The sequence below is a fragment of the Diachasmimorpha longicaudata genome, chromosome 11, assembly GCF_034640455.1.
Source record: "Diachasmimorpha longicaudata isolate KC_UGA_2023 chromosome 11, iyDiaLong2, whole genome shotgun sequence".
In the NCBI taxonomy this organism is placed as follows: Eukaryota; Metazoa; Arthropoda; class Insecta; order Hymenoptera; family Braconidae; genus Diachasmimorpha; species Diachasmimorpha longicaudata.
The window spans coordinates 5,768,158-5,795,669 of NC_087235.1; the positions used below are offsets into that span (position 1 = coordinate 5,768,158).

General features: G+C 40.2%; 2 protein-coding genes across 4 annotated transcripts in view; one reads left to right on the top strand and one right to left on the bottom strand.

The window, feature by feature from the left end:
* Window positions 1-5,944, bottom strand: part of LOC135167717 (5'-3' exonuclease PLD3-like) — a 32,372-nt gene extending 26,428 nt beyond the window's left edge. For both annotated transcript variants that reach the window (XM_064131205.1, XM_064131201.1), the window contains exon 1: window positions 5,711-5,944. The gene's annotated coding sequence lies outside the window, so the exon portion shown is untranslated. The remainder of the gene's footprint in view (window positions 1-5,710) is intronic.
* A 368-nt stretch (window positions 5,945-6,312) lies between these two features.
* Window positions 6,313-27,512, top strand: part of LOC135167718 (uncharacterized) — a 127,252-nt gene continuing 106,052 nt past the window's right edge. For both annotated transcript variants that reach the window (XM_064131212.1, XM_064131213.1), the window contains exons 1-2: window positions 6,313-7,087; window positions 22,883-22,956. In XM_064131212.1, the coding sequence (XP_063987282.1) occupies window positions 22,884-22,956 (73 nt within the window). In that variant the 5' untranslated portion in view covers window positions 6,313-7,087; window position 22,883. The remainder of the gene's footprint in view (window positions 7,088-22,882; window positions 22,957-27,512) is intronic.

Genomic DNA, 27,512 nt, shown 5'->3' on the forward strand with positions numbered 1-27,512 from the left:
GGTCTTTCTGCAATTAACGAATTATAGATACGTATAACCGGGGTGTACGTTACAGTTTGCCGAGTTTGGCCCGGGGGGAATTCAGCTGAAAAAGAATAATAAAATGAAGGAGAATTGAAATGAAGCGCGGGGTAAAAAATACCCAGTGCCGATCAAACAGTCCTCTATTTGTTTATGAAATGTTGAATTCAAAGATTTTCCGTGAATTTAAATGGAGAGTGAAACAGGGAAAACGTCAGGGGAAGATGGAAAAATTCTGAGATTTGAAATTCAAATTTCTATCGCTCGGAAGAGATAAAAAATATATATATTATTCCCGTGGATTGTTTCGAGTAAATAGAGAGAGAAACAGAAAAATATATTTCACATTGATAGAAATGAATGGAAGAGAAATTCTCTGCACTCGTACCGGAAAAATCAGTCGAGGGTATTCCGGGTGAATTTATTTAGTTTAAACATGCTTCAACGATATAATGTTATTTAAATTGTTGGTAGAATATATGCACATGAAAAAATTATGCACAATATTCTTTGTAAATTGTTATGGTTGACCCCTTATGTATCTGAGGAACGATCGACCGATTTCCGTTTTTTTCCGATAAAATTTCCACCCCCGGGTACGGAATTTTCTGAAAAAATTTCCCTCCGTGTGGTATAATGCCCACAGGTGGTGGGACACAGACTGATCGGCCTCCTAGTTAACAACGTCACGGCCCAGTTCAGCGGACTTGTTCACAAACTGTCGGTGAAATAATGAAGGCAGAGGGAAGGGGAGACACAAACGCCCCATCCCTCTCGCCCCCCCTTCAAGGCCGCTGGTGGGTGCGGTGTGACACGTATACAGTACTCGGTCATTAACGCCACCATCTAAGCAATTTTCATGTAATTAATTACAAAAAAAAATGGAAAAAAAGTACGCGGAACAGGAGAAAAAATGACGAAGTTCATCCACTCGATACTAGTATTTTCTCCCTCCACCTCGGATAATTAAAATACAGGGGGTTGAAAAAAAAAATATGGCGGAAGGGAATGTGTGGAATAGAGATGGGGGTAAAAATGGGAGTATGGAGAGCCGGATAATCGCAATATCCATCGACACACATGCAGCGTACCACCTCTTTTCTCATCCCTTCTCTGCCATTCGACATATCTCGTTGGTGAAATTTTTACTCCCTCTCATTTCCCTCCCCCCCACCGACATATATCCGGGCGAATGGAGCATATCGATCGTCGAGCGGGTTAACGAAGCGTACCACTCGCCGACACGCTCGACGACAAATTTACGTTTGTCTGCATCATCATATTCCGGTGGTTTTAGCCCAGCGAGAAGCAGTCACTTGTCTTTGGAAGAAGTGGGTATTTCTGCTGCTGGGTTATTCCTGATGCTATTGGGGAGGTAGATGATTCAGGTTAGTCGATAAATCTGCAGACGACAAATACTGAATTATGAAGAATAATACGATATTGTGGATCATTATGAATTGGAAATTATTCAGTAAAAATTATGCGAATGACAGACAAAAAAATTCAAATCCCTTGGAATTACCGTTTTGTGAAGGAAAATGCTTGAGGACATTCAATAATCACCATATACTTCGCATCTGTCACGGTATTTTCACTGGGTGCTATCAATCCACGGTGAATTGCACCCTCCGACAATAGTCCACTCTAACAACCGTCAAATTGGATGAATTTCCCTGATTCTATCCGAACTCTCCCTTCGCTCTTTTTGCATAGGCCAAATTGGTGGAAAAATTTTCCAATGTCGCTGGAGAAAAAAAGATGCCATGGACACTGCTGAATACCGGGAATTCCAGATTTGATGTGTGTTTTGACTTCGATATCGGGATTTTTATGAATAGAATTGCTGGCGTTCCACTCGCCTTTCATATTCTCCTCGTTCTGCAACTCCTTGATCTTCTAGTTTCCACCGACTCTTGTCATATCCTCAGATATTTGCTTTACAAATATCGAGAATGAACAGACGAGATTTTTTCTTCTCTCGACATGATGTGAGGGAATATATCTCGCCCAGGGAGAACAAAATTGAAAGAATTTCGTTACGAAATGCTCGCTCAGAATTTTCTCATGAATGAAAAAAAAAAATTAAAATATAATCCAAGCGGAGCAGAGACTGGATTTTTCAAAGAAGAAAATATTACCCCAATTTGTTATCAGACTTTCCAATTAAGAGAAACGTTCCTCATCAGAAATAATTTGCCACTAATAAAAATTCAGCAAAGCTTCCAGTGAACTTTCATCAATCTAATCCCCCCCCTCCCCTCAAGATATCTCAATAAATTTCCAATAAATTCTTCACAATATCGCAAACATAAAACAAAAAGTTTCTCATCGATCCCCGCTCTTCCCCCGTCAGAGAAACCCACGAGAAGTAGTTACGCGGGAGTACAGTCATGATTACCGTGCCACTTATCATAATTTCGTTCTTCGTCTTCCAGTAGCTTCTACCCCAACCCCCCCACCGCATCAGACTCGAACAGCGGAAAACGTCGCCTGTTCGGTGGTTCGGGTGAGGTCCCACTTACTTTTCTCCCTCCCAACCCCTCAATATTCTCTTTTTAAGTTCCCCCGTTTTCACCCCCCAGCCCCTCGGTCGCGGAATTCACTCTATTTTTCAAAAATGGAATTTAAATATTTAAGCCCCGTGACTTCTGTAACGCCGCTGGTGGAAAGAGGGGACTGTCAGCATCGCACAAACAAGGGAAACGCAAATATCACCATAGCAGGCTACCTAGATTGCTGGAGGGTACGGTTATTCCTCTGCTCTTGAAATTTTCCATTCAAAGAGATTTTTTTATTCGAATATATTTGGAATTGAATTTCATTGGAAAATTATCATGAACGAGCGTAATTAGTATTGCACTGCAGTTTCGAATATAATTTTTCATAGATTTTGATGAAGCTATCGGAAAAGGTCCAATGGAAAAGGGATTAATAATTCATTGGATATTAATAACTCATTTGTTGGAGCATTCATTCAATTTCATTTTCATTAAATATTCTTTATCGCAATTATGCTAATGTTTTTGGTAATTTTATTCGTTCGAACCAATTAATAATCCATTACATCCCAACGGATATTGCAGTTGGAGGGAATGATATCGGTAAAACTGATTATTTCTCCATCTGAGTATCGACTAATAGAATTTCCATATTTGTCATTTCGCGAAAAAGGGGACTGAAGTATTTTCATAAATTTCAGTCATTTTCATGTGAGTAACAATAGAATTTGAACTTTAAAAATCGTTTAATCCTGAGTCTTGAGGGGATTTTATCGACTGAAATTCAAATGGGTAACGAGTCCAAACCAAAATTTTCAAAATCCTCTCAAATTATGCGATTGTTTTTCTACCCAGCTACCACCAGGAATCCCTTTTGCAATGGAATTTAATCTTTCCCACTACATCTGAAAATCCAAATTGAGATTATAAAAATAGATAAGAAAATATCCGGTAATCTAACGTGAAATTGTAGCAAAAGCTCTTATCCGATGCTCGACTCCAAACGTTGGAAGGATTTCAGAAGGGAAAAAAATATTCCAAGTACTGGGGGATCCTCAAATGGTACCCAGTTACTGCCTGAAAGTGCATAGAATATGCGATGATCATAGAGGACTCGAAAATGCTCCCTCTCGTTGGCCAACTGAGAGCACACGTCAGGCGTGTGTGCATGTGACGAGTGCAGGCACTTAATTCAACTCTCCCGCTACAGAGGGGTAGACGTTACTCCCGTCGACGATTTTGATACGCGCAATAACTGGGTAACGTGCGAAATAACCGCTGCACAGTGGCCAGAGTGCGTCGTAATTTTTTGCCACCTTTTTTTCACATCAATGTTCAGAATTCGTGTAAAAAGGGTAATTAAGCCATCGGGATGTAATGGACCATTGGAAATGTTTCAGGGGAATTTTATTTGGCTTGAAAAAATTTACGACAGGTTTTATGAATCCATCAGGCTCCGGTTATCATTTGGATCCAATCCTCAGGGGTATAAAAAATTAATTGATGGGGTGAAAGTAGATTTCAAAAAGTTTCAGAATTTTTTCGCATGTGACGAGTCGCATTCGCTTGGAATTTCCCATCAATTGGTCACTCATTATGTCCTTTCTGTTTATAGAAGAAATATTCCGATTTAAATGCCAAAAAGAACAAGTGTATTTAAACTTCGTAATGCCCCGACAAACCCAGAACCATTAACGAGTATTTCGTCAATGATCTGGCGTTTAAAAATACCACCCCAAAATTCCAAAAAAGTTGAATTCCCTGGAGCAATTATAGCTGAGCCCGCAAAAATCCGTTGACTCGCCAAGTGCGATAGATATACGACCCCCTAAAACACTTGTCCCCGCTTTTTTACCTCCTTTTTCCCCAGGTCTGTGGGGATAACACACGGCCTGCGACGCTCGTCGCCTTTAATGAGGCGAGCCTTGACGCGCACATTGCTTCTATTTACATTCACCCTTTTGCCTTCTTTTTTTTTTTCTTCCCCCATCTCCCACCTCCCCTTCGTCTTTCGTTGAGGCTGTGCATGTGTCTTAGGATTATCCACGGGAAATTTTGCTCCAACGATTCGTACCAGATTTAAGATTGAATGACGGTTTGTGCTCGGTGAAACGTGACGACCGCAACTTTAATGACTGGTTTCTGGGTACGTACTCTCTATTCATACATGCTGGGCTAATCCGTGTATTTTTCTCTCAATTCCCTCTTTTCTTTTTCCTCTTTATTTGAATTATTTCACCGGGATTTTTCACAGTTCGTTGCACCTAACCGGGACCTTTTCAACCCGTTGAACTTCTTCAAATGACCTTCAGCCATTAAAAAAACGTGCGAGTGTGATGTTTGCCGATGAAAAACTTTTGCTAATCCTTTTTCCAGCATTTCCCAATATCTCCTCGAATAACATTCATCTTTCAATTTTTACGGACAGCAGTTAACCCCCTCAATTCACCGAAAACCCTCGCTCCTCTGATTGCCCGCAATTAAAAGTTCTTCGAAAAATATTGCACTCATCGCAATTGATAAGGCTTCAACGCTATATTTATCTTAATATTTCTGATTTCCAGGAATTTCATTGAATAATTAAGAGAAACGTGAAATTTCCAGTAATTTTTCTTTCTCAAAATTCACATAATATATCCTTTCCGTATAAATAATAAATTTGTTTTTGAATGGACCTTTATCAAGTAATATATTTATAATTAAATGCAACGATTAATTCTCTGGATTAAATTCAATCCCAACACGAACGCTCTCAGTCAACATTACTCTAACCTTGAATTTTCATCACTTGTCCTCCCATTCAAATAAATTACCAAAAAAAATTTCCAAAAACACAAATGTTCCAAAATAAATTTCCCCACCGCCCTATAGCATCAGGAAACCCATTTAAGATCACAACGACCCCCATTTACACACACACATCCCCCCTAGATAATTTATGAACAGCAGGTTGCGCTCCAGAGGCCAAACTTTGGGATACCACCCAAAAAATTGGAAATTTCTAATATGACAAATAAAACACATCCAGTGAGAAGCAAAACTCGCGGGGCAGTAATGTTAGCTTATAAAAAACCTCAGCCTTTCGAAAAATCCCCCCCGCCGCGTGCCAATAACCCGTAATTAAAAGTCCCTCAAAAAAAAACAGTATTTATCGAGTGCAGACGAAATGTAAATTGAACGTTGGGTACCTGCTTTATCCACCGGTAGATAGCGCCAGATAAATCGCGCGCCGCACGTGCCATCTCCCTGTTCCACTCCATGTACAACTACTCGTCCCCCTCTCCTTGCCCGTCATGTCGCGGATACCTGCCGAGTGTAGCGAGAGTTTCCGGGAACGCCCGAAGTGCACTTGAAGCTGCGATCGAGCGACGCCCTTCCCCTCAGTCGTTCTCCCCACTGCAGCGGCCATTTTCCTCTCCTCCGCGTTCTATCTCACTCGTCCATTCCCAAACACCCGTAAATTCAGTGTTTTTTTTTCGTTATTTGGCGTTATTTCGCCCCTCTCCATCACCACAACGTGAACAACCAACTGCTCAACATGGCAGAGACCAAGAAACAACGGAATAACAATCGTAAGATCGGTAGAAACAATTTTCTCACTCAGTTCAGTACACTAACCGGCGATTCCAACGTATTTTTCCGCGGCTCTCTCCGGCGTCGTTTGCCGAGCGCTTAGTGTCCCTCCCACCACCGCGATTTCCCCCACTCGCGGATCACTAGTCGCTGGCTGCCGCCGCCAGGGGTACCCTCGCCCCGTTTGCCGTAGTCGAGCGAGCCAGTGAGGGCAACCCGTATCTCGCCAGTGTTCACAGTCGTATGTATACTCGGGCGGTCGACGTTGCTGCGCGTTGTGTTTCACAAAACCGGCGCGTTTTACGTTTATACCCACATACACTACCCCCTCGCCACTTCGACGCCATTGTTACCGAACCCGACGGCCAGTCATTTGTTTAAACAATTATTTTCCCCAGTGTGTAACGTTAACAAAGACAACCAACGGACCTGTTCAGAACTGGCGTCACAATCTTGTGACAATAGCTGTGGATACCGGAGTACTATCGACCTTGGCGACGTCCCAGAAGCCAGGGGTAAGGTCCCAAGCTTTAGTCCATCTCGTTTATCATCTGTAATTGTGGAACTCAGGTGAATCAGTCATGACGAGGGAATAACGTCGTCGATCGAAAATTTAGACGCTTTCTCGTTGTGATATTTTCTGTTTCTTTCCCCCCTCCGGGAGAATAACAATTGCCGGATAAAGGCGACTCGACTCAAGTGTTTGTTTACTTACGATATTTTGATCCCCAGGACCTGTGATAAAAGTCGCTAAACTCACCAGTGCTGATTTAAACGAGTCAACGGTAACTAACGAGATTTATATAATTGATTAATTCAGTCGCCAAAGTCCGTGGAAAAAGTAACGTTCTAGTGAGTGTGTTTACAAGTGCAGTGGTGTTATGTGCATTATGTGATTTCGTGCTTGGGTTCACTGGTTTTTTTTGTGCAACGCAGTTGAGGCCATATTTATTTTGACACACGCCGGGGAAATACTCGGATACAGCGTGAAGGTTAGTACTCATTCTTCTGGCTTTCTATTATTTTCCTTTTGGGGGTCTTCGGGCTATTCGTCTCCTCGCCGGTGTTCCTCTTATTTTTCTACCTTCGGGGGGTGACTCGCGGAGCCTCATATATATTTTTTTTTCTTTTTCAACTCTCTTTACTACTACTTTTCGCGTTTCACGTTCACTCCTACACTTTCTTCCTCGTCTACGTTTTACCTCTTCCTTTTGCAACTGGCTTGGAAATAGGGAGGTTTGATCGATCGTGGGATTGTATTTTTTTTTTTTCGCCGGTGTTTCCCCTTCTCGTCTCCTTCCTACCACCGTCGGACTTCCTGAACGATTTTCTTGCCCTATGTTTTTATCTCTCGATTTTCAACTGGCGGAATGTCGGGCTCGCCCGGTATGGATGCGAATTTTCAGCCAGATTTCAGTGATCACGAGGGGCTGGGGAGGGGTAGTTTTTTAGTCTCGATTTTTCGTTGAGCCATCGGGTGGCTCTTTGTTTTCGATAATGTCGAAAATGTTTGGGCATTCTGATGAGCTGGGGATGCAACACAAGGGTGGGTTTGGCGCTGGAACGATGTGCAATGTTGCGTGATTAGAATCTCTTGTCGGGTTAATGATCTCTCTCACCCTTGGATTTTACCTTTCCCGTATGCATTAAAGGCAGAATGGTTTGTGTTAGCGTACACCGGGGGTTTTGGCTGGTGGATAGTGTAGACCAGTGGTTGATTGCTATCGGGGACTGGTGGTGGGCCATTGCCAGCTGCTCTGGAAAATTTCTATTTCAGAAAATAAAAGAGTAAAGGGGCTCTGGTGGTGGAAGCAAGTTGGAGAATTGGCTAGTTTATTTAATGCTGGGGAGGGGAGAGGGGGAAGTTTATTTTATTTTTTTTTTTCGATCCACTGACTTTTTGTGGATTTTTCGCCGGATTTTGCTCGGGATTAGGAGAGGATAGCCAAGTGAGTTGGAGGATAAAACTGGACATTTTATCGTTGCGCTAATATTAATGCGAGCCAACATGGGATAGGTATGCGCATAGCAAGAATGGCACGTTCGTGTTCCCAGTGCAGTTTTCTTATCAGGTCTGCAATGTGCGCTGGTGTGTGCTAAGCAATTCGTGTCTTCCATTCTCTTTCTCACTTGGGCACAAGTTTAAAATCGTATGTGCAAGCCCTGTGGATTTTTTTCAACCGAGAGATGGTGGGTCGGGGATGAATGCACCCTATTGCAGGCTGCTACACAGATCCGGGAGGTTTTTGGGGATATTGGAGGGGTTGTGTTGGAGTTTGAGAATGAGTTGAATGATAAAAGTGTTTCAGGAGGAAGTTTTTTATTAAATTCATCTACATTCTTTGTAATGACTCCTCGCACTTCAGGATCTCTCGAATCTAAATTCTTTCTTTATCTTCTAAAATTCTGATTAGATAATTTTTTTCTTCGATTAAAGACAAATGTAAGAACGAGAAAACAACGAAATTGGAGGTGGCTAACAAATTTTCCTCTTGATACGATTAAAAAGGTCGCGATTCCATCGATATTCCCCTCTAATTTCGTCTTTTATACTCCCATCCACCCCCTGCCACGTTGATTCCCGTAAATTTTCTCCCCCTGAAACCGTAAAAATTCCCATTTTCTCCAAATGAGTATAAAACAACAGCATATCACGGCATCCCAAAGTATTTGTATCCCATAACACCTCATTGAAATATCCAAAATCTCCATAAACACGTACACCATCGATCCCATATCTCCCCAGATATCCGTTAGCTGGTGGGAGATCTTGAGCATGTGATACCCATTGGATCCGGAAATTCGAGTGGCCACTGAGGTTTTCAGCGTCACTTCCTTTGTTACTCCCCTCCTCCTTCTTCACCCCAACGGGTGGTATTTCGTACAACCCATTCACCAGGAGGAGCTTTTGTTTCTCCTTTTAGAAAGTTGTACATGCGTGACACGATAAACATCTGACAAACCGGTAAGGTCACTGTCTCTCCCCACGGACATCCGTACTCTAATGTAAAACAAAATTTACTTCAAATGTGCTTTCCTTCTCCTCCTTCTCCCCTTATCCCACCCCCTCCCTCACCCTCACCATTCCGCGCACTACAGCTTTTCCTTCATTAATTAATGTCCATGTTTTCTCTCGATTTATTCTCTCATTTCGTGAGTAAATACTCGTGAGGTCTCCATCGTGATTTCACTGATAAGCCTGAACATGCATTTCAGTTGGGTTTATTAAATACAAATGTCGTATGGGAAAAGGGGTTGGAGGAAGAGGTGAATTTAATACGATTATTCATTGTTAAGTCTAACGAGAAGAGTCCCTGAATAAATAACACTTGGGCTTGTATCGTTAAGAGTATTATAGTCGTGTATATGGTGGACATGTACATACAGGGTATCTTACTCGTATATATATCGGCTTATCTTGTAAACACAGAGCTGTGTCAGGATAAATATTTAAAGCGTTTTAACTGCGAGTAAAAAAAAAATCACTGAAATCCAATGCTGATTGCAAATTATTTTATCGTGAATGAGATAATTTTTGTTTTCGTTTGAAAAAAAAAAAAAAAAAGATAATCAAATTTTGTTGCGTGTGGACAAACGAGGGGAATTTGTGTCGAGTAATTGGAGATGTAGAGTCGAATGATCGTTACCTGCGTGGGGCGTCTTCTTTTATTCTCTTTAAGCTTTCTATTCATCCAGTGAAGTGAGTTCCTTGGATTTATTTTCCATAGAGTCGGGAAAATCACTGAGGGCCACTGTACTCAATAGCAGCATCTGCCTCGACGAGCAGCATTTCGAGAAATTATGATTTATTTCGTTAGGAGGGGCTTACGTCATTGCTCGATGATGCTGAGGGATTTTATTTTCATCGTCGGGCCATTCTTTATGGATAAACGATTTTTTTTTTTTTTTGTGGGAAGTTGAAGAGGCTGGGATTATGTCCCTTGGGATCGGGGGGGAATATTGTCCGAAAGAACTATCATGACCTGGTTGGAGTTGCCTACCTCTGAGGTATTGGAAATAGACGGGGTTTTGGATCGTGATAATTAATGAAATAAAATTTTGTTATGAAGCGGTTAATACATCGATTAATTGTTAATGAATTTCTCGAGCTACGGGGGCAGTGGAATTTTTTAAAAATCTGATTCGTGTAGCTATTTGGGAATATTCTTTGGAAAATTTCGTTATCTCTCTTTATCTCTCCTCTCTCATAATAAAATAAAATATTTGCGCTATTGATATTAGAGTCAGTAGACGGACTAGGAATTTCATTTAGCGAATTACGTAATGGGAGCGTAGGGAAGCTTGAAGCATTTAAAATAACCATTTTCACTCGATCATTTGTTTTCAATGTCTATGCACCCCTCTCCCCCTCCCTCCCTCTCTCTCTCTCTCTCTCTCTCTTTGCCCCCTGAAAATTCAAACCTTGGCCGAAAATACTGACTCCCAGGTGAGGGTTTCCAAGCTTGGACGATAGGCTCAAGCTTGGCCCAACCTCGGTTACCAAGCCTCGGGATTCCTAGTTTGGACCAAGGTTGAACCTGTGGTAATTCCTAGGTAAAACCAAGTTTGGCGATTCCCTGTGAATTAAAGCTTGGCTACCAAGGCAATTCCTATCTTGGTCCAAGCTTGGATCTCCGAGCTTGGATTGATAAGCTTGAACCAAGTTCGAGCCAATATGTTCTAGTAAAAATTCAATAGTTTATATTTTGTACAGATATGAATCCATATTTTTTATAAATAAATATATTATTTATTTTATTTTCTTTAATTTTTTGCACATTCAAAAATTTAGCTTGGACGATAGGCTCAAGCTTGGCCCAACCTCGGTTACCAACCTCGGGATTCCTAGTTTGGACCACGGTTGAACCTGTGGTAATTCCTAGGTAAAACCAAGTTTGGCGATTCCCTGTGAATTCAAGCTTGGCTACCAAGGCAATTCCTATCTTGGTCCAAGCTTGGATCTCCGAGCTTGGATTGATAAGCTTGAACCAAGCTCGAGCCAATATGTTCTAGAAAAAATTCAATAGTTTATATTTTGCGCAGATATGAATCCATATTTTTTATAAATAAATATATTATTTATTTTATTTTCTTTAATTTTTTGCAAATTCAAGAATTTCTAATTGGTTATCGTCCGAGGGCTTTAAGTCAAACCGGAAAATTATGAACAAATTCTATTTCAAATTTATCGTTTTTTATATTGTATTTGAAACCGTATATCTCTCTAATAAAAAAAAGAATCAACCAACTGTAATGGAACTGGAATGGTTGGGCGGGTGCGGTGTTGCTCCGGCGGTCATCGAGGCTAAGCAGCGTTTCGTTGGGATACTACTTGGATGGGTGACCGTTTGGGAACACCTACACTCGGGGAAAAAAAAAAGTCGGTCCCATGGCACCGCAGGGGAAGGGAACAAAATGTAAAAACCCGAGAGGGTCCATACATGTGAAAATAAATAATAATAATAATAAAAAAAAGAATGTATTTCAATACGACTGCCAAAAGTGAGTTTTTTTGCACAGCCAGCTAAACTTATTTTTTTTTTAAGCCAAACTTGGAAGTCGAGTTTGGGTGCCGCTTGGACCGAGGTTGGACCAAGTTTGGTCCAAGCTTGGATCCCAAGTTTGGTCCAAGCTTGGGCCAAACTTGGGATCCAAGCTCGGACGGGCGTTACCAACCAAGGGCTAGCCAAGATTGGTCCAAGTTTGGAAACCAAGCTCGAACCAACCTAGCCTAGTCTCGGTCCAAGCTTGGTCCAAGCTTGGACCAATGGTGAATTCCCACCTGGGCTGTACAAGTACAATTGTAGTACTGTATGGTAACACGAAAACCCAGGAGCAATCGTTTTCATCCGATTGAGTGGCCCCCGGGTACACGTTTGGATGAAAGCACATCGGAGAGAGGGGCCGAGTGAGTGAGTGCAACCGGTGAACGATTGGCCAGAGGGGGTGAGGGAGGGAGGGCAGTGAGTCGACGAAGAGCGAGGCCAATGAAACCGTTGATAGGAATTTCCGTAATTCCGTGGGAACATAATCGAATATTACCGCAACGCTGTGCATTAGCGCGAAATCGTCCGAGTACCGGATTGAAACCGAGTGGGATGCTCGAATTATTAACGTTGCGAGAGAGTGGGTGAGGTGGGGGTGGGGGAGGGGAGGTGGAGGATAATTACAGCCACTCTGGCCTACCTCCGACCCTGAAGGCCTTTTTATTCCGCCCTTTTGCACGCTGGATGCGCGTATCAAAGAAAAAAATTTGATTTAGGGAAAAATGGAATTTTAAGAAGTTGGAATTTTTATGGGAATCCGTTGGGAATTTATTGCTATTTATCGGAAATTAGGAGAATTTAATTTAATGGGTTTTTTGGGCTTATTGTAGATAATTGATTATTGGATTGTTCGGGAATTTTATTTCTAAAAAACCTCGGTCAGCTTTTTTTCAGGGAATTGTTTGAGTGATTCCTATATTGGGGTGAAGTGTATATGATTTCCTTTTAATTATATTGTTTATAATTAATAATTAATGAGTGGGATTTACGAGGGTTTTTTTATTGTCATAGATATTCGATTATCGATTTTTCAGTATTTGATTTCTCCAGGGTGCTCCATTCCATTCACTATGAAAATTATGGAAGTTTATGGCTGAAGTTAATTACCCGAAGTTGATTGATTAATTGACGGTGTTTTTTTTTTTTTTCGAAGAATAATTGTTAACATTTGTCGTGGGGAACGAGGGGGTTGTTAACGTGTGTGAGACACGAATGCTTGAATTTTTTTCACAAACTCCAGTACCGCATGCGAAAATCGACGGGGCGTGAAGGCGGCTCCAGAGGTAACTCGACTCCACCACTCGCTCAAATACCGGAATTAACATTTTCTTCATCTCCCTCACTCCAGTTTTTTTTTCTACTCACATTCAAGCACTGTACACGATTTTTTATTCCCTTTTTTTTTTCACTTCAACTTTTGCACTCTAGTTGTGAAAAGAAGAGGAGTTGGAGGGGTAGGGGGAGGGCTTGAAAGGTGCTTGGCATGAAAAATACTTGCCTTTAATTACATTTATCATTTCTAGGCTTCTCATTATTTTTTCAACTCACCGTTCATTTTCAACGTGTGGAAAATTTCTCAATCCTGGTGAATTTGCACGCACATAGGCGGTACGTTTGAAGGTGGATGACGATGGGAAAGGGACAAGAATAAAACGGGAAATTGTTGGGGGGAGGGGGGAGGAGGAGGAGGTCTTTTTTTTTTTTTGACGAGGTGGGCGATGGGGAAATGCGAAACGATTCTAGAGCAACGAGAGGAAGCTCTGTGTACTGTCCACGCTGTGCACTTCGCCAAGGAGGGTGGGACACGTGTACTCCGATAAATAATGCACAGACTACTCGTTTCTCTCTCTCTCTCTCTCACCCTACCCTTCTTTCTATATAATACAGGGCTCTGCTGTTACGCTTACGTGGATGTGGTCTTTGCACTTCTATCTTTCGCTGACGACGTTCTTTACATTCATCCCTCCTCCCTTTTTTTTTTCCAGCGTTATAGCCACCCTACATTGACACAGGAAGAGATAAAGAGGGAATCGGTGGTTAAAAAATTCCATGTCGTTAATGTTGTAATGTGATTGAAAATGTGGTATTAATTTTTTCATTCATTAAAAATTAGATAATTCGATAATGAAATTCGATTCGTCGGTATCTCACGATCAATTTATTGGATTTGAATGAGTAACGTGTCATTTTTAATTTAAATTTATTGAATCGGGGGAAAAGTTGGATTTGAGATAAATGAATTTTTATTCGTCAGTGGCTATAAATTTTCTAGTCTATTTTTACATGGTGCTAATTAAAAATGTTGACAATTAAATCACGAAGTTGTTTCTGGGCTCTGGATAATAATAGTTAGTGAGTGAGAGAGAAACTTTGCGTGGGTCAGTGCGGCGCCACCGGATGCACGATAATACAGGGTAAAATATATATTCGTCCGGGGGTAATGCATCCAGCAAGTTGCATAAGGTGGATGGCCGTCTATAGGCACCTTGTCACGCTTCTCCGTATTTACCTCTACATTGAACTCGAGTGAAAACGCTTTAACACGACAGGGTATACGTGGCTCGACCCACTTTACCGGGTTTAACCCTCTCCCCTGCATTCTCAGTGGACACCTGACTCGTGTTGAAATGCTCAATTTGATGGTTAGCATTTCTTCCCTTCGATGTTGACATTTTTTCTAATTTTACTCAGATATTCGTAGTTCAACTGATTTTATTAACTTGCGACTAGCTCCGCCACCGTTGATTTTAGGCGAAAATATCATCAGACCTTTTTTGTAGGGCATCTCTTGATCTTCATAAAAGCTCTTTTGACATTTTTCACTGAAATCGATCGGGTCTGAGATAATCATCTCCTTAGGAAAGTTCTGATGATTATTTCAGAGTAAGAAGTCGCTGCCAGTTGGTTTTCACTCACCAGAGTACATTTATTATTCGAATACCGTTCAGTATTCTCTTCTCGAAGACGTGAAGAAAAGAAATGAGTTGTTCACGAATTGAGATGTGTATCCAGCGTATTATTGGCCGGATGATATCATACGGATATCAAGATTGGTTATCTTGGCCGCTCTCCAAAGGACCACCACTACTATTATTCCTACCCCGTTGACCTCGTCGACGAAACGTTTTTTTTTTTTTCACCCCTTTTTATTTCTCTTGTATCACCGGTACCCTGGTTTTCCTCTTGTGTGCAAACGTCCATCAGCGATAAATGTGAAATGGAGGGCACACGGTATCCGACCCAAACGTTTAACTTCAGCAATGTTGGAAAATAAAAAGCTCCTCGGGCACATCATCTACACGTTGAACAAAACCTCAATCGATTTTATCACGTAATGTCGTTTGAATAGAATTTTAATTAATCTCAGAAGGGAATTTAATAGTTTGTAGGAATATATTTTCATTATTTTATATTTTATTCGTGGGTACTGTGGATAAAATTACGAATCTGAAGACAATCATCTCCACTTCGGAAACAAAACGGGTTTTCGTATTATCGCTTAATATCGATCTGATGGAAATTTAATTAAGTTCTATCAGATGTTGATAGAAGATGGTAAAAAAATATTACAAGCTTTTTAGTTTGTGAATTGACTACAGAGGATCGTGATCTTGTTGCATGAGTGGCTTCTGCCCTGCCAGAGCGATGAAACGAAGTGGACTTTGAAGGGCCTCCGCACCGCACTTTTTTTTCTCCTTCTCTCTCTCTCTCTCTACATCCCCTCGTTGATGAGGATAAAACCAGTCTGGCCGGTTTTCATAAGTCACGCTGGGCTCCCGCATTTCAACCAAGCCCGGTACCATGCAACTCCGTGTGCATCGGTAATTACTGCTCTCCAGGAATTTGTCTCGGTTAAAAAAGATGAAATGAGGAGATGAAAATTAAGAGATCGGTGAAAAATAAGAGGATAAATTCTCTTGGCCCTTTATTCTCATATTTATTGGCTCCTGAAAGTTTGAATGGATTTTCTCGATGGTGAAGAAACAGCCCGACGATGGTAGTTGAAAGCTCCTAGAATTAATTATCGCATTAGGTTCGTTAGGTTAATTTAATGAGCGTTTAATCCCTAAGCTCCTTGGTACTCTCCCTCAAATCTCTCGAGTGGATTTTAGATGCCCACTTTCGCCGAATATCTCGGTTGTCTTATCAGTACCTCTCGTCTCGCTTCGTCTGCATACTCTACTTATCTTAATTATGTCAATGAGGGGATCTTCTTGTTGGGATAGGGTTTTTCGTTGATTGAAAGAATTTATTACGCGAACGATGATGGCTGGGGTGGAGGGGGGCAGAGAGGGGAAAGAGGATGAATTACGTGGCGTTGAATAAATTCATCAATTATCGCTGGGAATATCAACATATTTTGTTTATTTTCACTGGATTATGAATATAATGAATTTCTGATCTTCAATTTGCTGTCGCCCTTTAAAAAATTTGCGGGTATAATCGCTGAATAAATGAAGTAATTTATTTAAATATGAATTTGACAAATTGATGAGAAATTTCTAGGGCTTTTGACAATTAAAATTTTGTAGAAAAATCCGGGAAAAGGGGAATAGTTTTTAATATAGGAAAACAAAAATTCGTTACTAATAAATGTTCCATCAATCAACCGTCAAATTTCAATACATCTCTATCACCGAACTTTCCCAGTTAAAAAAAAATTCAGAAACAATCCCCATTACGCTGTTTTCACCAGCAAAAATGATGAAAAAAAAAAAAAATTGTGCAATATATCACATGTCGAAAAAAAAAATCTTATTTCACGATTTTATATGAAATACTAGTATTGACCACGTTCTACTCCGGATAAAAGCACACAGAGATAGTACACCCCGAGGGCCAGTCGTCGCTCGTGCAGTCACAATGACAGATATTAAGCTTCCTATTTACGTCCTAAGTCAACGGAGCATGGAGGTTTCGGTTTATTGCACTGGTGGTGGGGTGGCAGGGGGAGGGGGGAGGGGAGCTACGATTTTCGTATACACATCCCACTATCTACCCTGAATTTTCCACGTAAAGCGTCCTCTTCTTCTTCACACATACCCCCTTTACTGTGCCCACCACCCTTCCTCCCTCACCTACACCGGAGAAATCCAGTGTATGCTTTTCCCAGTCTTGGTTTCCCCATGGCTTTCGCCCTGGGAAATGGCCGTTGCCAAAATATCGCCCTCTTGTGTAACCACCAACCGTTTCCTTCATCCCTTCTCTTCCCCCCCCCCCACCCTTTCCACCTGATCCCTTGGACTCCCCTTTACCCACATCTCTTAACATTTCCACCAGCAATGTGAGCATGTATACAGTGGATGGGTGGTTAGAGTTTTGGTAAGAGGAATGGGTGGTGAATTGGGTGGGGGGGGGGAGTGGAAGGGGGCACGTAGAGATCGGGTACACAACCAGTCCACCATCAACTTTGATATATTTTCCTTTATCGGTGTCCACAGTTCCTCCACTTCCCTGTTTCTACCCTCGAGAGAACACTCAATCGATTCCTCTAATGCTTACAACGGACACTCTGACGTGCAAACTCAGTCTAATCGGTTGAAATTGGTTTTCATAAACACTGGCTTGCCTAGAATAATTTGACAACTTTTGAATGTTGACGGTGGTACCGGTCAAATGATTTGAAAGTACGAGAGAGAAATATTATTTATTGGAAATAGTTTGTATTTGATTTGCTGCTGTTCCTTGGTATTTTTGGATTTCATGATGACATAGGTATGATTTATTAATTTACGTGTGTAGTCGTACATTTTTCATGAATGGTACAACAAGTACTTTCAAGGGTAGAGAATAATCTTCATAAATATCTGAATTTAAAAGATTTTCTACTGCAATTTTCTTCATGTCTACTGTGTGTGGGTTTTGGTGTACATGGGATCGTGACTCACTCGGTAGGAAGATCCGGGTGGATGCTGATGTTACTACACAATGAGCCTACGTGTACCCTTGATGAAGGCGAAGGGAAAAAAAAATATAATCGTAAAAAAAATGGTAGATTACACGGCGGTTGGAATTTCCATGGGGGATTATTTCCTCGTAAAGCCGTGAATTTTAAATTTTTCATTTATAAAAGTTATTTAAAAATTCACTTGTTTTTTTTTTTTAATTTTTTATCTCTTTTTAAACCGCGGAGGAATTTATTCCTGGGTCGTTGGATAGAGGTTGTAAAAATTCCGTTAAAAATTGCACGTAATTACAGACGCAATATCGAGGATAGCCAGCTGCGGAATTCTGCCAAAAACATAGTCACGTCACCTGGAGCATCTGGAAGCTTTAAAAAAATTCTGTAAATTTTGTCTGATGATTTTCTTGCTGGTAAAAATACCCCACATGAGGTGCCATTGTCGTTGATAAATTCAGTGAATTATTGTCGCGGGGATAAAATGGAATGAACCAGTTTTCTTGCGACGAACCGCAGACACCTGTCATTAAACGTCAATATCTTGAGACCAAATGGTGCAATTTGGATGAGTCAGGGTTCATTTTAAAGGTCCAAAAAACACCTCGAAAATGAGAGTAGAATCGCTGTATTCTACTCAGCCGTTCCCTAGCTATCGACGAATAAAAATCCACTTATTTTCGAAGAGCATGGATATGTTAATTGAACTATTTCTTCCATTCAATATCACACACATTTATTATAATTACCATTCCAGATATACTCTGGTGATGCACTGCATCTGGTTCACTAACGTATCCCTCGATCCGTGCTAAGTGCTTCTTAACCTGAATAAATCCAAACATAGAAGTTCAGTTTCTCTCCAATTGCAGCAAGTAGGTGTTTCCTGCAATGCTTTTCGATAACCTAATTATTGACGATATTCCAAAGGAGTTATTCCAATCTCGAACATATTAATAATCATCCCATAGTGCACCAGATGACATTTCTAAAAAAAAATTCTCTTGGATTCAATGTAAACAAAAATCAATCACAATTCGGCTGCAAAAAATTCTAAAATAAAATTTTATCAATAAAAAAAAAATGTAATTACGCGATTATTGGAACGCTATTATTCGCCGTCGGTAACCACAATTATTCAATTGTCGAGACATCGTATAATTTAATAGTTGTTATCGTGTTACAAAGCACGATGAAGGCTCTTTAACAAATGGAAAATGCACGTTTGGAATCCGATACAGGAGGTACCTACCGTGTCATCAAGACACCCATTGTTTTCACTTCACCAGTGTATCCTTCTCACTTGTATAGGTTCATTCGGGAAAACGCACACCTATGTAACTTACAACAACTGTAGTGAAACACCAACTATGTATAATCCAGTCGCGGCCTCGTTGCATTCAGAATTGTAATGCGTCTCCTGTTGGCCTCTAAGCTCATCTTCCATTCTCCCATTCCCCTTCTGCATAACGTCATTTCTCTCTTGTTTCCTTTCCAGCTCATTTTTTCTTTTTTTTTTTTACTTTATTTATTGACGATTTTTTACTCTTATTTATATATGAAACACGTTTCTTCTCACTTCTCATCAGTCGCAATAAAAATATATCGCGTGTTAGTCTCAACTCTCATCTACCTTCTCTCCGGTTTCATCATCATTTTTATTTTTTCATTCATCCACCTTTTCAACTTTGCACGAGGTAAATTGTACCTTGAATTTCAATTACAATTGTTAATCACGTTCTGGGGGTATGTGAAAAGCGTCTCTTGATTACTTCACACACACATTCACATGGATTTGCTTGTATTTCTATGTATTTGCTTATTTCCATCCGCGAAGAACTGTCTCGGGCACTTTTCCACGTACGTGCAATGGTTTTTTAACAACAAAAGTTCGTGGAAGAGCGTGAGGGGGAGGGACGGGGAATAAACAAGAACTCGGCTCGTTGATGTGAAAAAAAAAAATAAAATAGGAACAGTAATGGATCGACTTTGCGCGCCTCTGTGGGCACATCGGGATGTTTGACGACATTGTACAAATATACACGTTTGTATATATATTTGCACTGAAATGTTATCGTTGAAATGGGTTTAGATAGTTGTGAGCGCTGGTTGTTGCCGCGGTAACTACTGGGCATCGTTTAATTAGTCACCTTCTGCTAATTACTCCCGACTGCTCGGGGATGCCGAGGGGCCATGGGTTTGGAACTATCGATTCGCCGGAGTACACAGACGATGAAAAAAAAAAACCAAATATTGAGAGTGAAAAATAAGGGGAACAATTGCAAATTTTTTGAATGCGTCTTTTCATTTGTTAATTTTTTTATCAATAATTTTTTTTAATTATTTTTCGCATTCTGCTGCAATCTAAAATTTTGAAGGTGGGTTAACTCTCAAATAGTATTGGTAAATGTTTATAATTGTGGAATATTCCAAGAATTATAGGAACTTTCTTCAATATAACAAATGTAAAAAAAATTGCCTTTTGATCTCTCTGATATCTCATGTGGCAAATCCTGTGGATGTATCTTGGGACGTATATGTTTTGAGACGAGGGGATGAGAGAGAGAGAGAGGGAGAGAAAAAAAAAGGGAAGTCAGACGGGCATATCGTGTGTCCATGAGACACGTAATAAAAGTATAAAAGGGCGGATGAAAAAGGGAAAAGTGGACTGAGGGTTGAGGAGAATCATCGTGTGTGTTTCTATGTTCGTGGAAAGGGGGTAGGGGTGAAGAAGTGACCGAAGAAAACTCGAACCGAGAGACGAGATATGAGACTCGATGGAATTTTAACGCGTTCGTGTCCAGCAGCTCGTCGATATTACGTCCACGTGCTTTTGATGATCGATCGGGTACCCGCGAATGTCTCTTGAGAATCCTGCCAATCTTTACGCCCACCGAATTTCCCAATTCCGATGGTAAATCCAAGGGATTCGGTCTTGATGTCTTTCCGTATTGCCTCAAACATCAGGTGAAAAAAAAAAAATGATGAAAAATACATTTTTTATGAATTTATCTGTTTATTAAGGGAAAATAATATCTGCCATTTCCCAAAATTATCATTTTTCTGAGAGTTTGGTAGGTTGTTATTCATAAATAAGTAATTAAGGTATTGTCGTGGCCCTTCTAAACAAATCTCAAGACCAGACGAACCTTCAGTGTCTCAAATTATGATGAAAAAAAATTTCTAAACGTCTTTTACCCCGCCCTATGGAATACCCTAGTTTTTACAGTGCTGATGACACTCTCATATTTCTTAAAAACTCTATCGTCATTCTCCACTTAACGCGAATATTTTTTTCCCTCCCCTCGGCCTTCGAAAAGAGCAGAAAAAAAAAAGTCAAATGCAAGTGGCGAAAAAAACGTGAGGAGAAGAGTAAAAAAAAATATCCGAGATATGCATCAAGCACACGTTGGACATTCTCCTGGGGAAATATATCTGTCTTTGCCGTCCGCATAGAATGGAAGACTGATGGGCCACCGAGTATACGACACTCGTGAAAGAGGGAGAGGGACAGGATCTTTGGGTGGAAGTGGGAGGAATAAAGGGGAAGTGGGGGTTTAAAAAAATAGCGGGAATGAAGGAAAAAGAAATGAATGAATAGAGAGTGTGGAGTTGTGGGTTATATGCAGAAGAAGTGAAGGTACTGCGATAACGTCGGTGAGAGAAGGTCATTCCCGTAGATGATGAGTATTTTTCAAGCTCAAATAGAGAGAGCCATTACCTCAAGGGAATTCATCCCAGCGACATTCTCCACTTGGAATACAGAATTTAATTTATTTTTCCAAGTCCATGTGACTTTATTTTTGTTCTTTTCCTCATCATCAAAGAACACACTCATTATGGGAATTAATTACAGTGGGAATTTTTTAATTAATTTCGATTGGGGTAATGCGATTGGGGGTTGTTTTGGGAAAAAATTCCTTTAACTATTGGTTGAACATCGGGGATCTGGTTGGTGGTATGATAGCTCGAATAATCTGAATCTTTGGGAGGTACGTGGTATCAGTGGTCAAAACACCTTGTCCTCAATTCTCTCCTCTCCCACTTCGTGGAACACATGCTGAGCCATCGAGGAATGACCGATAACGCTGTTTCACCACAATACGTTGGTGCCCGATAGAGGTTTAAAGTGTTAACATAACTTTCATTTTGAAGATAAAGAGGTGAAATCAATTTTTAATGAATGTTAGGGGTAGTTAAAATTTTCTAATGGAGTTCTGGCACATTTAGGAGTCTAGTTTTATCGATAATAATTAGTACAGATGGGTCAAACAATATATATATATATATATATTTTTCAGTGATCGCAGCTGACTTTTTGCAATTTTTTACATCAAGTTCTGAGTATTTAATTCGAAAATTTCGTCGTGTGTCAGTCGAAAATTTTCAGAGGTTGACGTTAACATTAGGGAGGTGCAGGTGGAAAATTCACGGGATTTTTTCGGGGTTTTGGGAAGTGGAAGGATGAAAAACAGTGGGAAACAGGTGGTCAGATGTTTTTGTACCAATGGGAAGTTTCATCTTGAAGATACAAAAAATTGAGGGAAAATCAACCTCTCCTCAACGATGTTTTATCTTTTCTGCTGGATATTTCTACCTTTTGTCTAAGATATATGAATGTCAAACATTTTTTTATTAACCACAATATTTTCATTTCTAATTTAAAACTCGAGTAGAAAGCAACAGAATATTTAGGAATCACAATTTCCGATTATTTTTTAATTACAAAATACTTAGAACTTTTTACGGTACATTCATCCGCAAATTTAATTTTTTATAATCTAATGAAATGAGGAAAAAATTGCCGGAAACGTACCTATTTAGGGATTTTTATTTAACCGATCAAAATGATTGACCGATCAGGTTTGTTTTTCACCGTCTCTCATAATAAAAAATAATTCACGTTACACTCATCTTATCATTTCATTTAATCACACAATTATTCTTTGACGTATATCGCAAACGTCTAATTTCATCCGATCACCTGTCAGCTCAAATTCGTGCACGCAATACCCTCACCCCCTCTCTCCCTCTCTTTCTCTCACACTTTCCACCCCCTATCCCCCCCTCCAACCCCTGCGTCTCAGGTGGTCCTACAAGCATTGCATGAGCGTGAAGAATTTGCCCAGCAATTCCATTTCTCTTTCCACACCTACCACAACAAAAGAAAACTAGACAGGCCAGTGTCAAAATACTGAAATGTATTATTACGAGTGCCACCTCAACCATTTCAATGCCCTATATTTGTATTCGTACACCCTATTTTTCCCTTATTTCAATGTGTTACAATTTTATGCGGTTGTTTATGACATTGATATAAATGTATTGTGTTGATTTTTCAGGATGCAGGAACTGGCGTGTCAGAGAGGGAGGATCCTGGTGCTTCTGCTGCTGGCTCTTCTACCCCTCGCTAACGGTGAGTCACTTTTATACAATACTTGATAGGACGAGTGTACGGGGGGAAAAAAGATACCCCTGTATCAGGGTGCCTGTGGGCACTCAGTATCCGTGAAATTTCGGGCCACGTTTATATTATTGATACTGAGACTATTAATTCAACGATTTTCCGCATATTTTCGGGCCGATTGCCATCGGCGTTCGGGAAAATTTATTGGGTTTCGTGAAGCACAAATAAAATAGTTCAGAAGATTTTTTTATGATAGGACAATTTTGTAGGGAAATCATGCGAATACGTTTTGTTTGAAATTCATTTTAAGGGTTTGAATATTTTCATTCTCTTGTGCATCTATTTTTTTTTTTTTTAATATTCTTCGATACACCTCAACAAACAATTTCACATATCGATCCGTCTCCCCCGAAATTCAATTAAGAAACCCCGTAGGAGCGGTAGGATGAATATTTTCTTTACGTCACAACCAGAAGTTGAAAGTTGATAATCCCCACACATATCTGGATGTTTCTGCTAAGCCCGAAGGGAAAAGTGGATGGATTTCTCCCCCTCAGTGCAGTACAGATGTGAAATGGGGTCGACGTCTAGCTCCGGGGCTGAAATTTCGGCCTCTCCGCAATTCTTGCGTGTGCGTCAGCCAAACCACGTGGATCCTCAGCAGGAAATTCTTCGCGAAAAAAAAAAATTGTCTTCTCTTCACAACCATGTTCTATTCCCCCTCCATGTGTCTATCACGAGTGAAAAATTCTCGCTCTATTTGCTCAATTTTTTTTTTCTCCTTCTTTCAAATTTCTTCACTCGAAAATTTTGTTAAAGTTCCTTTTTCAGTCTTTTCTTCTCGTGCAAACGACGTTCCGATTCAACACGCTGCCTCTTTGGGAATCCTTTTGCCCGAGGACGTGACGGAGTTTTCTCTTATTCTTTATTTTATTTTTTTATTTTTTCCTTCGGTTTTTTTCCCTCCTTTTTTTTCGTCATTCTCTCTTTTTATTCGTTTTCCTTTGAGAGGTGAAAGAGAAAAGAGTGGCGGGAGGTACCACGAGAGAGGGGGTGGGGGGCCATCGGGGAGGGGAAGTGTACAGATGAGAGAAAAGAAGCGCCACCAGAGTTTTTAGTCCTGCCAGGGATCCCGTGTGCACCGGGTAAACCCTCTTATCTCATCCCTCACGAGGTTTTTCTCGGTTTTTTTTTTCTCCCCCTTCCGTTTCTTTAGAAGAGAACCGCATATTCGCAGCACTTCGTTGCGTTCACCTCTGTCCAAAGATTTCATTCATTCCGTTCTCTGTATCTTCCTTGAACCCTCTGCGGAGCAGTCACACGCCCATTCATTTAGGACACTGCACTCACTCTGTTGAGGTATACCACTTACCTGTGGGGATTATTAGGTTCACTTCATGTGTAAGAGGTAGGAATAAAAGAAAAATTGTACGGTGAGATATTACTGTCCAGCGGGCGCCATCTGGCCTCTTGTGTTGGGATAATTTTATCTACTAACGAGATTTTTCTTGAGAAATATTACACAGGGGGATAAATGTGGATAAAATTGATTTAGAAAATTTAAGTGACTATCGTCATTTTTTACTGGTGATTCGGGTAGAAAAATATCAAATGCTCTGGCAAAAGTAACTAATTTCAAGTATGAACTGGTAAATTAATCCTTGAATTTCCTGGTGAATTATCCAATTCAACGTCTAACAAATTTTACATTTATTAACACCAGACATTTTAATGAATAATACACTTTTTAAAATTTAATCATCCACATTTCCTTCTACTCGAGGAATAATAAATTAGTAATCATCGTTAACAATGATTTTGCATAAAACATGACTGTTGAACCACCTCTCACCCCAGGAATGTGGAAACATTAAAAATTTAATGCATTCGCGAGAATGTAACGTTTGAAATTCATTAAAAAACCAGTGGCACATTCATTAAAACAAATTTCACGAGTTCTTAATCGTCAATAATCACTGAAACACTCACTTGAACACAAATACATTGTCCACCCCATCGGTTAAAAAAAAAATCATAATAATAAATCCGAAAATAGCTTTCATAAACTCTCATAAATTTTATCCCCTCTCAAACTTTCAAAATTGAGGACAACTTTATTCCCAAAAAAAAAAAAAATTCAGTACCAATAAATCCGAAAATGGAATCCATTTGTCTGTGAGTGGATGCCATAGTATGAAAAAACATTATGATGATAAAAACATTGAGGTACATTAAAGTTGGTAACGGGGCCATCGATCACATCTTGAATAACAATCTCATGTCAATGCGAAATAGCAAAAGCCACTGAAATGTTAGTTCCCGGAGAAGGTAAACGGGGGTTGTTGGGGGGGGGGGAGAGGAGAGGTATATGGGAGGGGGCAGGAGGGGGTTATAGTTTGAAGGAAGTGCCCCCCAGCACTCGCCCATTATCCAAGATTTACGTTATTGGCTTTTCCGGTTTTTGTTCTCTCGTTTAAACTTATCTGCGTTCTCCTTTCTCGAGATAAGTAGATCGAGTGAAGGGCGGTGGGGGGTTTTTTTTTTTTTTTTGGTGTACTGAGGTGGTAGTATACGGACCCTTTTTTTTTTCATCCACAGCCGTGTGTTATGGCGAAGATATAGAGGGCTGAGGGATGAGTATAAACGGCAATATACAGTGGAGTGGATATATCGTTTGGGGGTGGGGAAGGGGGTTGAAGGATCGATTTAGGGGATAAAGTTTTTGAATCGGTGTACGAAAACTAAACTGCCACCTTGAATTTCTCACACATGCAGTGCTGCTGGGTGTTCTTACTTTCTCTAGCTCTCGGTCGCTTTCCAACGCTTGTCTTTATTTTTATTTTTTGCGACCCCAACCCTTATTTGCTTGAGGAGAGCGAGGGGCTGGTGGTGGTGAATAAGAAACTGGCGAGTGTACGGTGGAGATAGGCACATAATCTTACCGGGGGAAAACGATTTGCGTCCGACGTTCAGCATAACGTCGACGATTTGTTTCGCGTCACTCGAAACAAATTCACTCGACCGATAAAACATGAGCGTAAATTTCTTTTGAGGGTCGGGGGAGGGGGTGGATAAAGGGGGTGACTAGTTGAATGGGCCTGGGATTTTTGGGGGATTTTTTTTTTCAGTTTGAAAGTTGTCTAGGCTGTTGCAGAATTATTATTAATTATTGGGTTAGTGGGGGATGGAAATTGTGACTTTTATTCCCCTGATGATTCATTTGATTTTGGGGGTGTTTAATGAAAATTCGTAGCCTCGGTGATGTGAGGAAATCCACATTTAATTATTAATAATTTTCCGAGGTAAAATTAATTAAAATTTCAAAGCTTTTCGATTAAAATTTCCATAATAATTTCCCCGGTGTTGGTTGGATGGAAATGACATCCTTACAAGCATTAGCTTTAATTACATAATTAATTACTAATAGAAGTGTAATTAAAATGAGCTTCAAGGATTTTTCAAATATATTTTTACATTTTATTTGAAGTTGTACATCCACGTGAGTTTATTCCAGAGGAAATGGATGAGAAGTGAGAGCCAGGAAAAGTCTCACGGGAAATTTCAGATACTCGGTTTTCCACCGGAAACTAGAGAATTGGAATGGAAATTGTGAATCTCGGGAGACTGAAAATGCAAAAAAAAAAATGAAAAATCATCAACTGAAAAATGTTTAAAAAATCGTCATTCAATTGATATTTTTGTTTATTCATTAACAGAATACGATGGAAATATTTCAAAACTGTTTGACAATATTTTCTGCGTTTCTTCCCTTTCCTCTTAGAAATTTTCTCTTCTAAATATTTTTTCGTTTCAATTTTTTGTCCGGGGAGGGAGTACGGGGTATGGGAAGACGAGATATAACATTCATCATCGAGGGGGTAGAACACGGTTCATTATTAATTGCCCTCTTCCCGGTCAGTGTCTGATGGCAATTCATAAAGGACACGACGTGTACACAGGGCTTCCTCAGCCATCGCCCATCGTATGTATGCACCAAGGGGACCCTAATGACGTTCAACTGACAATGAGAAGTCCTGACCACAGGATTTTAATGGCTCAGTATAGTTTGATCCTTCTATCCCTGTGTACTGGGTTGTACCAGGCCATTTGTCCTGTGCACTTCTCCCTTGGATCATATACACACACGTGTCCATCAAATTCATCTCATTGTATCTCGATCAAGTGACTTTAACTGGCGCCATAAAATGCCGGAAAGACACTGTTCGAACCCTTCGGAGAATAAATTAGACATTTCGAAGAGTATTCTCGAGGTATTTTCACTCGGTTTAACTTATTCATTTCCTAGTTGTGATTCAGACATTCTATGACTCATCGGTAAACATTTTTTATTGATAAATATGGTGCTTGAGTGGTGCGGTATGTCGACATTTTTTTTTTTCATCATGAAATACGTGAAATCCTCGATAGGAACTCTCTCATTTCCTAGATGTGAATCATCATCAGTGAGCATTTCACTGATCATAATCATGAGTCAAGAGATAAGACTTAATAAATACATAGGAATGTACACATAGACAAAAACCTGACAATTCTCGATTGATAAT